The sequence below is a fragment of the Triticum dicoccoides genome, chromosome 2A (assembly GCF_002162155.2).
Source record: "Triticum dicoccoides isolate Atlit2015 ecotype Zavitan chromosome 2A, WEW_v2.0, whole genome shotgun sequence".
In the NCBI taxonomy this organism is placed as follows: Eukaryota; Viridiplantae; Streptophyta; class Magnoliopsida; order Poales; family Poaceae; genus Triticum; species Triticum dicoccoides.
In genome coordinates this window covers 352,015,008-352,028,453 of record NC_041382.1, presented here as the reverse complement: position 1 = coordinate 352,028,453, position 13,446 = coordinate 352,015,008, and the positions used below count along the sequence as shown (strand labels likewise).

The window sequence follows — 13,446 nt, the reverse complement described above, 5'->3', positions numbered from 1 at the left end:
TAGAGATGGAAAGTTACGTAAGTTTTCGTAGGCCTTTTCGTAGGTCTAGCATTTTTGGACATATAAACTGATGTATAAAGAACATGCCACGATGCACCGCAGCTCCTTGATTGCATGCAGGTCCCAATGAGAGAAGGAATGAATAAAACAGCTAGGTTCACTGGAGCTACAGCCCCGTGATTTCAAAGGACATTGCCACCATAACATATCCCTCAACCAAACATGGAGCTATCATATTCTTTGAATATTTCTAGATAATTTGAGGAGGCAGCAGTGGTGGTGGCACAAGAGATTCTATAGTGTAACTAACTCTATGCCAGATGTATTACTGTTTAGAGAATCTTAGCAGCCGGCAGCTTTGCTAGGAAAATTTGCTTGGCTGTCCAAGCAAACTAAGTAGACATGACATAGCTTAAATATTTCTCCTCGGTTAGTATTTGGATAACATATTTGCGTGCATCACCAACGATCCTAAGCAACTGCAGTTGATAATTATGCTTTTTGGCTGAAATTAGCAGATCCAGAATACTGAGGTCTGAACCAATAGAAGTACAAATAGAAGTCAAGCATAGTACCTATCAGGATTCATTCCGGTAGCAGAAAAGGCACCCATTGCTCTATCAATGATATCCAATATGACTTGATGCACATGTCTAGACAAAAATCGACCTTGTCCGAAGATGATGACAAATTGCATATCCAGGTAGAACTGCAAACAAAGGAAAAAAAATTGTGAAACAAGAGTTGCACCTAAAAATAAGATAAATAAGTAATGAATTTACCTGCTGAAGACCAAGGGGGCCCAAAGGCTTTGGTCCCTGCTCGATCTCTTCCCAGAAGGCCTGATCCTCCGAGAGCCAAAGGATAACTGTCTCAGTGAGCCGCATCATTAGCAAAGTAGCAAATCTTTCTCTACCAACAAACATATCTGCAGCAACGCCTGCCATCCTATTTAGCTTTGCATACAGTTCCTGCAATGAACAGCACATAAGATTAGACCATATTGTTTTGGAACAAGCTTGCTCCATGCAAAGAAAGATAATTATGTTTGACAAGTTGCTGCATTCTAAACTGTACGAGAGTACATTGAATACAAAGGACTAAGATGATGAAAGCTAACATATTGACACGATTTATAACAATGTGCTTGGAATATCACAATAAACGTGCCTTTTTTCAAAATTGTCTATATGTTTCATTTACTCTAGTCACTTGCAACCCCTGGATCATCCATTCCATGTCATCAGTTAATTTTAGTTATAACTGTCCTCCAGTTCTATAAATCACCAATTCATGATAGAATGATAAACAAAAAATACATATAAAGAACTAACATGACCAACTGCACAAACAATGAGATAACAATTATTTCAACGTATCACTGACTGCCTGAGGCACTGTTATCCCTAAAAGCTAAAGGATTTGCAAAACAAAGGTAAGGTTCAGGGATCAACATAAATAACACAAATGGCATACGCACTTGGGTTTAAGTTCTCAAGAGACAATAAATAGTTGCAGCTTGTAAATACCTGGAAAATTGGAGATGGGACCCACTCTGGCTCTTCAACAGTATTATCCATACTAATATACATTTCTGCACTGAGATGGGTATCACCTTCATCTGTAAATATTAGTTCAAGAGCATGCTGCCTGCAGAAACTATCTCTCAACCTGTCCACCATGCGTTGTAATTTCCTTTTCCATTCTCGTAGCTCGGGCACACGGTTTTGCTTATCTGGTCCTCTTTTACGCAAATCATCCATGCTGGACTGGTTTATAGATGACAGCTTCATAGCTGCTCTAGGTAGCAATTCCTCAGCAAGTAAAGATGCATTGGCTAATAAAGCCAACTGCTGTTCCTCAGTCTCTGCCATTCTAATAATCTTATTGCCTAAACCATCTATGTTAGCTTCGTCATCCATTGATCCAGGTAATGCACTTATGAGCAGATTGATGTACAAGCTGAAATTTTTTGCAATCCCATCCATTGTTGAACCCCCTAACTGCAAGCTAAGGAGTGGTGTGACATCCTCAAAGTAGTCCTGAAATTTCCAGGTATTATCAACACATACTGCATATAGTCATACACAATACTTGAAAGGACAATGATACAAGATAGTCACCGCTATCAAAGGAACCGAGTGCAATGGAAGCAGTATGTATCACAAGATCTCTTATATGCATATGTGATGATGTTTAAGCGTGACTAACCAATATACCAGGGAAGCCAACTAGAATTAAACAATTCTAGCTATCGCAGGCTGGGACTTTAGTATTACTGTAGTTGATATTATATGCTTCCAGCTTCTGCAAGACATTATATGATTTGAATTTCGTTGGGAAGCTCTTTGATCTTTTCAACCGCCCGAATGACTGCAATCCTACTGTATTAATATAATGTGTTGTAGCTAGTCTAAAGAATATAAGGAAGGAAAAAAGGATAAACAATTAAATATTCTCATGTCTTTGAACTTCAAAGGCCACATTAATAAATTTTAATTATATGACCCATGAAACACCTACTTTGGTATCAATGTACTATGGAAACGCAATACTTCACTTAAAGCAAACAAAAATAAATAAATGCACTTGACAGGGTCTCCTGTAACATTTATAATTCAGCTATTTCATAGGCTAGTCGAGCAGTTTTTCAAGCCTATGGCTAGTTGGTAACTAATCACCTAGCTTGTCAGGCCAACCAACTACGTTCAACAACTTGCCTACGGTGATCCTCCAGGGACCTTCTGCTGCACCTCCTAATCTGGACAATCCACAGCTACCGCCACCAGCTCCAAGACAAGCCACCAACTCAGATTTCCGCCTTCCCTACATAACGACACCTCTCCTGGCCAATACTCAGGTACTCCCTCCTGTTTCCCTACCCATCCCCTACCCTGGGTATCTCCTGCTCTTCTCTTCTCTATTTCAACCCCTGCTCTGCTCTCGTGACTAGTCACCTAAGTTGGTGGGGACTCGACTCGACTAGGTTGAAGACCTCGTAGTTGAGATACCCATATAGTGACTACTAGAACTACTCCCTCCGTCCCAAAATAAGCGTACAACTTTGTACAACTGGTTGTACAAAGTTGTACACTTATTTTGGGACGGAGGGAGTACATCTTTGTGCGAACAGAAATTCAATCGCTCAAAACAAATGTTAACTGAGGTCGCAACTCCACACACACAAAAAGGGGTTGTGGCTATTTGTTGTGTAGTACCAAGCATGCCAAGATGGATAGGTCACTACCATTTTGATGAAAACAGCAAGAAGGAAAGATTCGTTCATTTTGCTCAAACAAAATGGATCAATCGTTACCTGAACCATAGAATTGAAACGATGTGCACTGCTCGAGAGCTTTGGTTGAAGTGCCAAATTAGCAACAGAAGATCTAGCTAATGGGTGAATACCATTTGGGGGATAAGTGAGTGTCCAGTTATCTGCTGCAGCAAGTGCAGCAGTACTCTCTTCGATTCTCCTCAAGTTAGCATCTAATGCTTGCTCAAGACTGGGCTTGAACTGCTTCAGGAGGACAGCAGAAACAGATAGACCACGAGCTTCCAGCAAGGAACAATGGCCAATTGATATTTGAACACATTCTGCAGCTGCTCTCAAGCCTCCAGCGGCTGCACAAGAAGACAACACATGCCTCTTTACCAGGAGTGCAAAGGACAAAACCTGCTGTGTAGCCCATGTAACCAGCTCAGATGCATAACATGACTCATCGCCAAAAACTTCCACAGAATCACTGAGCGCCTGAGCTACAACTGAAAAAACTTGCTGAGCAAGTGCAGCAGTATATGCCCCACCATATGAGGTGCTTGACGGATGTATTGTTTGCAAATTACATTGAAGCCTTTGATTATGTGCACTGAGTAATAGACTGTGAGCTCGAGGGCCATCACCAAGCCTTTTGAGAGCAGAAGCGGCAGCACGGAGCTCAATGCCACGAGTAGAAGACTGACAGGCAGCTTCAGCAAGCTGGTCTGCCAGCTTTTGACGATTATCAGAGACGGCACTTCTCAAAGCCGAAATTTCAGCTGTAGTTAGAGTTTGTGTCCGGTCTGCAGCAACTCGCTCCGCTTCATCTAGTGCATCTAGCGCTTCATCCACTCTTCTCTCAGCTAGCAAAACATCAAGCATGTCAGGGAAATCTGCAGACCATTTCTGTATTTCTGAAGGCTCCTGGCCTTCAACATTGGATATGTCCTCTTCTGTAGAACCTTCAGTACCCGAAGTCAGGGAATCTATCTGAACTCCTTCAGATAGACCATGGATTAAAGCCGCCTGTGTATTGAGTAAATTTCTAATTGACAAGAGCTCGCCTTCAAGGTCGGATATCTCCTTCGATGTTCTGATGACCAGGAGATCAGTTATCAAATATTAGTGAGGAAATAATGTAGTAACAGGAAGAACAGAAATAAATGGAAGTAATTATTTTAAAACAAAGTCACGCATGCAAATTATGGTCTCACATGCCACAAATTAGACGCTTTGCACATCAACTATGCACCATGAAGAAAATGATACCACTACATAAAGACACATGTAGTGGAACTCTTGACTGCAAGAGAATGGACTTTTCTGATGAGGACAGAAACAAAACGAAATACATGATAGCCAGCACTCTACAGCATTTATTTTTCAAACACAAAGGATGCATATGTAAAAAAGAGGAACTAACTGGCTATATTAAGTGTGATTGAGTAATTGTATGCTACGTGTTTATCAAACAATTTTCCAACCATCCACTTACTACTCAACTAACAAGTTAGGAACTTTTTTACCTAAATGTTATTTGCATATCGTAGCCATCCCAGAAGGTTTAATGAAATTTCTCATAACGAAGAATCTGCTACGGTAAAACTAAAATAGGCAATGTTTCCGCATAAGCAATTTTTATTAATGCAACCCAGCCTGAGACGGTAAAACTAAAATAGGCAAATGCCTCCGCATAAGCAATTTTTATTAATGCAGGAAGTTTCATACAAAGATATCAGTGGCGTTATATTGATTATTGAAGGACCAAAATGCCTTAAGTTGTTCTTCCTGTGGTACTGATGCAGCACATGACAGCGTGGGTGGAAACATTGGCATCAGTAATTAGAAAATACCACTATCATGATGTGTCATACAAAATTTAACGAGAGTAGAAAACTTTATTGGCAACAATAAATAAACTATACCACTCCTGTAATGTGACATCAACTCATCATGATTGGTGGGGTTCATTTCTAGCACAAAGGTGACAAATGGATAAAGGCACCAAATGAAATTGCACTCATGGGGCTACAGCCAGACCTGATGAATGCAGCATAATTTGCATAAACACTTCTGCGCATTTCTTCAGCTGAAGCCTTCTTTAGATCTTGCAGATAGGAGCACAAATGTCTTATTTCCTGTAATGAAGTTGATTTGCTCAGCTATTTTCGTTGTGCATTTTAACACGTACTCATAGCTCTGGTACAGTTTCAATAATGTTGAAGGAAGTCAAGCCTAAGGAATATAACCAATAACAAGCTCAAAAGAGAAGGAAAATAGATAATTAAGGACTTGCAAAATATTCCCGTGAAATGGTTGTGCAAATTTGCAAGCAAATGCAGAAGTTTCAGCTGTTAAACGAGAACAATTGAAGTATGGACGCGAAGTGAGTATTTTAACCGAGGTGAGAATGCAGTTTTTTTGTGAAAACAAAAACTGCACCAGCAGCCTACATTGTAATGCAATACGACATATTTAGATATACTTCAGTGAAGTGGTTGTGAATCTTGTTATCCTGGTAGAAAAACACAAGCAATACACGCAGTATAATTGCATTAACCAGAATGGCAGCATGTTCAAACCTGAACTCCAAGCATTTCCAAATCCTTCTAATAATGCATGCACGCCATGTTGCAGATTACTTTTCAGTTGTCCAGAGCATGCCTAGTTTTCAGTTCCGATATATAATACAGCTAAAACAGCGTCCTTTTTATATCACCAAGGAATCAAGTTTAACCTCCAGCTAAAGTAAAGCATTCACACCTATCGTCGGAACAATTCCACTAAAGTAGTGATCTAAACGCTCTTATATTTCTTTACCGAGGGAGTACATTGCAACCACAATCTTCTCACACTCACATCCCCACAGCCAGAATTTTCCATGTACATAGCATGACCCGATAATGCAGACACAATAAAGGAGAAGTTGATAGTGCCAATACCCCCGTAATGAATTGACCTGAATGTGAACACTGATCGAGGCCCCAAATCGCATTTCCCGTACCTCCATACGAACCACGATCACAGGCTCGTCCTGGAAACAGAACGCCGCAAACTCTTTCCCACCACCCAAATCACACCATCCGCGGTCCAGAGTCGGCAAACACAAACGGAGACGGGCCGAGCGCATGCCTAACCCTGGCGACAGATCGGAGACAGCTCGCTCACCTTCTCGTTCATGGTCTGGCACTTGGACTGCACGTAGGCGTCGGGGTCGAAGTTGTCGGTCTTGAAGATCTTGAGCTTGTCGGCGAGCTGCACCCCGCCGTCGCCGCCGCCGCCTCCACCACCACCAACCCCCGTCGCCGCCGCGCCCACCGGGAACACCCCCGAGTGGCCGGCCGGCCTCGACCGTGACGACTTCGCCGACGCCATCCGAGATCCAGAAGCCTCCGACGGTAGGGCGGTGGCGGATTTGAGGCGGGGAAGGGACGCCTTCTCCAAGATCGCCGCGTCCTGGCTGTCGTCGTTTTTTGGGGTGAGGGCTGGGGTATTTCTTATAGCATCCAACAAATATAAAAATGGTCTTTTAGGTGGACAATGAACCAACGAACATTAAAGTCGCTGCAAAGAGTCAAACGGTCGAATCTTACATTCTTAAGAAGTTGCTCCCCACTACAAGTCATTCTCTTAACATGCAGATAGTCTACCTCAGCATTACCATGTCACCACTTCAGTTACATATGAGAATAGATGTCAAACAATCTCTCGGTTATTCTATCTCTCTCAACAATCCCTCTTCTGCCTCTCCAACCGCCCAATAATCTCCCAATTAAATCCTCTACCCATTTATTTCCATCACAAATTTCCATTCATCTTCACCATCGAATAAATGCATGACTAGCAGAAACTTCCCTCTTCACCACAACGATTGGAAGCACATCAACCACTGTCTGGTCTAGATAACTGTTGCACCAGTCATCCACCCCAGGAGCATCACCCACCACCACCTACGAGTTTGAACCACGCAGGTTGCCGCCGGCGACGAGCGCGTCGTCGCCAGCCACCTGACCGTCAGTACTGCCCTCGACCAAGCTCCTGCGCGCTCCACTTGCCCCAATCATGCCGCGTTCCACCCCTAGCAACATTCCCAAACACCCGCCGCCAACCCAGCTGCATGCCGCGTGACACCGTCAACAGCCTCACCCATCTTCAGCCGTGGATCCACCTCCTCTAGCATCGATCTGTGCATCGTGTTTCGATCTCCCGCAGCCGGCCAACCTCCTTCGGCGTGCCACCGGGCACGGCTCCCACCCTCCTCCCTCACGCCCACGGAGCAGCGCTCGCCGTACACCCTAACAGCGGCGAGCGTCGCATGTGTTAGGGACCCCACCCTTCCCCATTGACTAGACTGCTCCTTCTTCCTTGATCTGAAGACAGCGATCTGGAGGAGCCCACGACGGTGTCCCGTTTCTTCTCAGGCAAAGCTCTTTTTTCTTCTGAGTAATGCTTTTTTCAAGGTTGTGTTCTGCTGAAATCTCTGATTACATAGAGTTGTAGCCATGGCGGTTATATTATGTGACTCTGAAGATCAGAGGCGGGCCAGATTTGAAGCATACTATGGGCTGACAATTGAAAATTTTCTTTGTGACATTAATCAACACATTTTCTCACTGATCTCTATACTTCTTATATACTGATCCTATAAGTGATACTGCAGAGTTACCATGATACATGAGTTTCACAGAAACATGAACACATGAGTACATTTGCTTTGGGACAGGGCGAATTTATTAGGAGACATATCAGCAGGTACTATATATATTACCTTAATCCCTGATTATATTGCTCAAATTAGCCTTGCTGTGCTATTTATTTGTTCCCTTCATGTATGTTACTATCATACAAGTTAATAGTGCTCAGAGAAATTTTGAGTTCTCACTGCCTGTTAGTACACTATATTGCTAATTACTGTGAGGTTACCCTATATAATTTTATTTATTATTTTTCCCATACCTAATGTTTTTTTTTGCGTGTATACCTAATGTGATTATGTTTGCAGAGAATGAATGTTTGCATTATTTGCCATCCCATTGATACACGTTTATTGGTTGTTCTTCTAGATTATTGTAAAATTGTGCTATCTAATTTCCTACATCAGAACAATGAAACATGGATGGTTGTGGTACATGAAAGGCTGGCTCTATAGGATGTCGTACACACTTCATGTTTAAATCTTCCCTTCCAGTTGTCGTAAACATGTTGCCTCACTGTCGTGTCTCGCTTTCGCGGGAGATCTTGCAGCTTCCACTCATTGGCGATCTTAATGGAGTCGCTATGAACCAAAATATTCCGAGTAAATATGAATAGTCTATTCTCCCATTTTAGTTTCTTTGAAGAATCAATAAGTCCAAGTACAACACAACTTCTAATTGTTGCTTTGCCGCGAATGAACAATGCAAAATCAAATGAGTATGGAATTTTTAGACAAGGTACAACCTACAAGTATAAGTCTTTGAAAAAAATTATCATGCCGGTGCAAATAAAAAAAAATCTGTACAACATACTGCCTCCTTAGCAATTAACAGAACTATATCGATATATGCTATTCATGATGACTCTCTGGATTTTTGAAACATATATCTGAGCTAACTTCTCACGTGTATTTCACCTGTACTATCATATGCCCATACTTTATTTTTCCAGTTGTTAAGATTTGGCCACACAACTTTTAAGTTTTTTGTAGGTGAACAAATATCTCATTTGAATTGGCCATAGGCTAACCAAGTGTACTAGAATTACTTCAATGCTCTTAAAATCCAACATGGTTACTTGGGAGAGGAATTGGTGCACGTTAGTGATAATTTTCTTTATGTTTGTGCAGAAATATATTTGTTCAACATTTCAAATGTAAATATCAAATATTCCATTGGATCTCCAAAACCAATATTTAGAATGTAAATGTTTTGTTCAACATTTCAAGTTGTATCTTCTATTCATTCATACCAGATATGTTTTTCTTTGAATCTTCTTATGGAAAGCACAAAGTCCCGCAGCAACGCGCGGGGTATCATCTAGTTAAGGACAGTGTAACCGCACCTAATTCCTGCTCTGACGGTGATTTGAGTTTTTGACCGTCCGTTTTCGCGATCTGATAGTTTCTGGCCGTCAAATTTCATGTAAAAAGCGATTTGTTTTGCAGTCTGGCTAATCTAGCCCGTCTATCATGTGGGCTGCTATTCCACGGGCCAAAACGGACAATTCTGGTGCATTGGGCCTTCGCGAGCCAGCAACCCATTCGAAGGAGGGAGGCCTACGAGCTACGCGTTGGGTCCATCCACTCCCGAACCCTAATCCTCTTGCCCAATCGGATCGAAGCTGGAGGGGAACGAGACTGCCGGTCGTTCCCAATCCCAATCCCGATCCATCTAGCCGCCCAATCCCGATCGAGGCTTAGGGAATCGAGACTACCGGTGGTTCCCAGCGACCTGAGGAGAGGAGCAGCGACCCGGTGAATCCCGACCGGAGGAACAGGATGCGTTAATGCGTGTGAAAAAAGGTGGGGGCGAGGGAGGTAATGGCGGGCTCCTCCCCTGCTTGAAACTGCTCTGCCCTCCTTAAGCTCGCAATCATGGTCCTCTGCTGGAAACTGCTCCTCTCTCCTTGAAGCTCGCAATCATGGCGTATTATTCATTCATGGCTGGTAAATTTGCAAGCTTTTCATATGCGTAGTGGTACTATATGATTTGGGTTTTTGACCGTCCGTTTTCGCGATCTGATAGTTTCTGGCCCAGATTTAATGTAAAAAGCGATCTGTTTTGCAGTCTGGCTAATCTAGCCCATCTATCCTGTGGGCTACTGTTCCACGGGGCAAAACGGACGATTCTGGTGCATTGCGCCTTCGCGAGCCAGCAGCCCATTCGAAAGAGGGAGGCCTACGAGCTACGCGTTGGGTCCATCCACTCCCGAACCCTAATCTGCTTGCCCAATCGGATCGAAGCTGGAGGGGAACGAGACTGGCGGTCGTTCCCAATACCAATCCCGATCCATCCAGCCGCCCAATCCCGATCCATCCAGCCGCCCAATCCCGATCGAGGCTTAGGGAATCGAGACTACCGGTGGTTCCCAGCGACCTGAGGAGAGGAGCAGCGCCCCGGTGAATCCCGACCGGAGGAACAAGATGCGCTAATGCGTGTGAAGAAAGGTGGGGGCGAGGGAGATAATGGCGGGCTCCTCCCCTGCTTGAAACTACGCTGCCCTCCTTAAGCTCGCAATTATGGTCCTCTGCTGGAAACTGCTCCTCTCTCCTTGAAGCTCGCAATCATGGCGTATTATTCATTCATGGCTGGTAAATTTGCAAGCTTTTCATATGGGCAGTGGTACCATATAATGCTTCCCTCCCTGGCTTTGTATGCACACCCTACTCCAGGATCTACATCTTCTTCAGCGATATGCTCAGGTATTTTACCTGTAAATTGCATCAGACAATTACAATGTCCTCATATCGTCTCACAGAAAAGATACTCATACCCTTTGCCAACAAAAATATGTGCAGGTGATGTTCATGCTACGTGTGCACAATTGATTTGGGCAGATTCTGCAGCTTCCAACTGTCCATTCTTGTGCTCAGCCGTTGATCATCCCTCAAATGGCTTTTGGACATGTAATTACTCTGTACATTATCCTTTCATCTTTTGTTGTCAATTTTACTACTACGCCGCAAATCGCTTAAATAATATGTTCCTCTGGTATTCATATCATGCTCCTGTATGGAACAGGTGAATTAGAAAAGTAGTATTACAATGTGCAAAAAACGTAACCATTCCGTCGTAGAGGGAGCCGAAGCCTCAACATCTTTTGCCCACACTAATAAACGAGCGAAGTCCAATTCTATGGATAATTTTTTCCCTAAGTACCCAATGCGACATTCAAATGAAAATCGTCTCATCCGTATTAAATTCAGAAGACACAAGAAATTAGTACAATCAGGGCCATTGCATGATGCCACTGGCCACATAGAATTGGCTCTTAGTGAGGGGAGTGCATTGGCATTTTGATTTGGGGAGTTCTTCAGTTTAGGCGCATTTGGGAATTCTTCAGTTTCCGATCTCCAATGGATAACAATTGTTAATTATGTTCTGAAATTAATTATTTGTTGATCTGATCATGCTCTAAGTTAAACTGATCTATGCAGATTCACCCATCGTATATTCTCCAAATAAGTATGGGAATGGTTTCTGTTTTTCCGTAAGAATGCATATACAAAAAATCATTTTGATGTGCCAGTTCTAGGTTCATATAGATGTCCATATCAGACCTATCAGACTAAAGCCTACTGACTATCTTGATTTTCTTGTATCTGAATTTGGATGTACCAACTGGTTTTTATGCTCGTGTATCACAGCAATGGCTATTGTGAGGGCAGCAGGGATACACCATTAGAACTGACCTTATTCTTTCAAGAGCTAAGATCTACTCTGATGTATCTTCCAAAAGCTCAAAAATATCAGGTTTAACTAATGGCAACACAGCCACGAACAGATTCAAGCATCTACCCCAGCCACTTCTTCACCACTCCAGGCAGAAGCGCAAGCACTTCTTCTTGCAGCCAGCATATCCCAGCTCCTCCAGGTCTAGCAGCCCACTTTCCTCACAGATAATCTCACCCTTGCCAAGGAGGCGGCACCTAGGAACGTCACTGCTGACATTGTTCCTTGGGCGGTCAGAAAGCATCTTGCTCATTTCTACAGGACCACCGAAGAATTGCAGCCGCAGGTGTTTCACATCTCTAGGGAAAACAATGGTATTGCTCGTAATGTAGCTCATTAGGTTCTGAATCATTCCATTGAACCCGTTTTTAGCTGTTTTGGTTCAGCTCATAGGTATAGAACATGCCATGTAATTTCTCTCCTCTCTTCTGTAAATCTCCAGGGTGTTTTTCTTTATGTTGTACAGTGTACAATGCTTTTGAGCTGGATGAATTTGTCGCCTTTGATGCTTTTCTCTGTTTAAGAAAAAGCTTATACAGTAATGATTACATGCTAACTTGTGCATACAAGTTTGTCATTTTACAGGTTCTGTTATTTGGAATACTTTTTTCCAGTATACTAAGCTCCTTTGAATGCATTACTAGCTGTATAGAATTATGGACCACCTCGATCAAAAAACACACATCTTCATATGCATTTTGAAAGCTGGTGTTTTTTCAAACGTTCAAAAATTCACTTCTCTTTGTACAAAAATCTTGACATTTGAACAATCTGATCTTGAAAAGGTAAGTATTTCTTTGCATCTTATTTTAATCTACATCTTGCAGTTTACTTGATGCTATCTATGAAGCTTATACAACTTGATAAGTGCATCGTGTTGATTAACAAAATCAATTGACCAGTCAATAATTTTTTCTAACATATATTTACCATCCGCATACTAAATGGTAGAAGAACTATAAGAGATGGCTTGCACAACCGGCACATATCTGCTACTCCCTCCGTCCGAAAATACTTGTCATCAAAATGGATAAAAAGAGATGTATCTAGAACTAAAATACGTCTAGATGCAGCCACTTTTATCCATTTTGATGACAAGTATTTCCGGACGGAGGGAGTACTACGTAAAAGTCATGATTCAATTGATAGTGAATCTGGATAGGTTGCATTTACACTGATTTTACCATACAACTCTTGCAGTCCATTTTATAGTTTCACATATAGACTTGCAACCGATTGAATGGGTCTAAAACGGATTTTAGGCCTCAGAAATCAATCAGTTTACTATCAAAATTTACATGTTGGTCTCACTTTCTTTGGATAAATCCAGAGATGTCATATTTTGTTAAATTTGCTGCTTTGATGGTTGGATCTTTCTGGCATGTGCTAGCTATAGAATGCAAGATCATTGACTCTAATCACGTATGCTTATGTATCACAGATTTTGCAAGTTGTGAGCAGTTATATGAGCACAACCAAATTCTAGTGACTTCATAAGTTGAATAGTTGATCATGTAGCATCTGCTCATTTATGATAGGCTTTGTTAGAGAGTGCTACCATTCTATCATCAAAATAGACAGCCACGGTAATGCGCGCCTTCAATGATCTAGTTTTTTTTAAAGATCCGCCTCACATGTCGTTGGATCTAACGGAAATAGACAAGCATCACCTTCTATCATTGCAACACATGTCGTGTTGCAGAAAATTTCCGCAACACATGTCGTGTTGTAGAAAATTTCCGCGACACATGTCGTGTT

At 42.3% G+C, this 13,446-nt stretch overlaps 2 protein-coding genes across 2 annotated transcripts in view; one reads left to right on the top strand and one right to left on the bottom strand.

The window, feature by feature from the left end:
- The window catches only part of LOC119354569 (exocyst complex component EXO84B-like), an 8,909-nt gene extending 2,148 nt beyond the window's left edge, over positions 1–6,761 (bottom strand). The window contains exons 1-6 of the mRNA XM_037621286.1: positions 6,428–6,761; positions 5,300–5,397; positions 3,317–4,352; positions 1,530–2,042; positions 783–971; positions 576–709 (exon numbers count right to left, since the gene is read on the bottom strand). Of these exons, the coding sequence (XP_037477183.1) occupies positions 576–709; positions 783–971; positions 1,530–2,042; positions 3,317–4,352; positions 5,300–5,397; positions 6,428–6,634 (2,177 nt within the window). The 5' untranslated portion in view covers positions 6,635–6,761. The remainder of the gene's footprint in view (positions 1–575; positions 710–782; positions 972–1,529; positions 2,043–3,316; positions 4,353–5,299; positions 5,398–6,427) is intronic.
- Positions 6,762–10,221: 3,460 nt separating this feature from the next.
- Positions 10,222–12,181, top strand: LOC119359373. Its single transcript, XM_037625592.1, has 3 exons — positions 10,222–10,658; positions 10,755–10,862; positions 11,710–12,181. The coding sequence occupies exons 1-3, from the start codon at positions 10,523–10,525 to the stop codon at positions 12,018–12,020; spliced, it is 555 nt and encodes a 184-aa protein (XP_037481489.1). The 5' UTR covers positions 10,222–10,522; the 3' UTR covers positions 12,021–12,181.
- Positions 12,182–13,446: the final 1,265 nt, after the last annotated feature.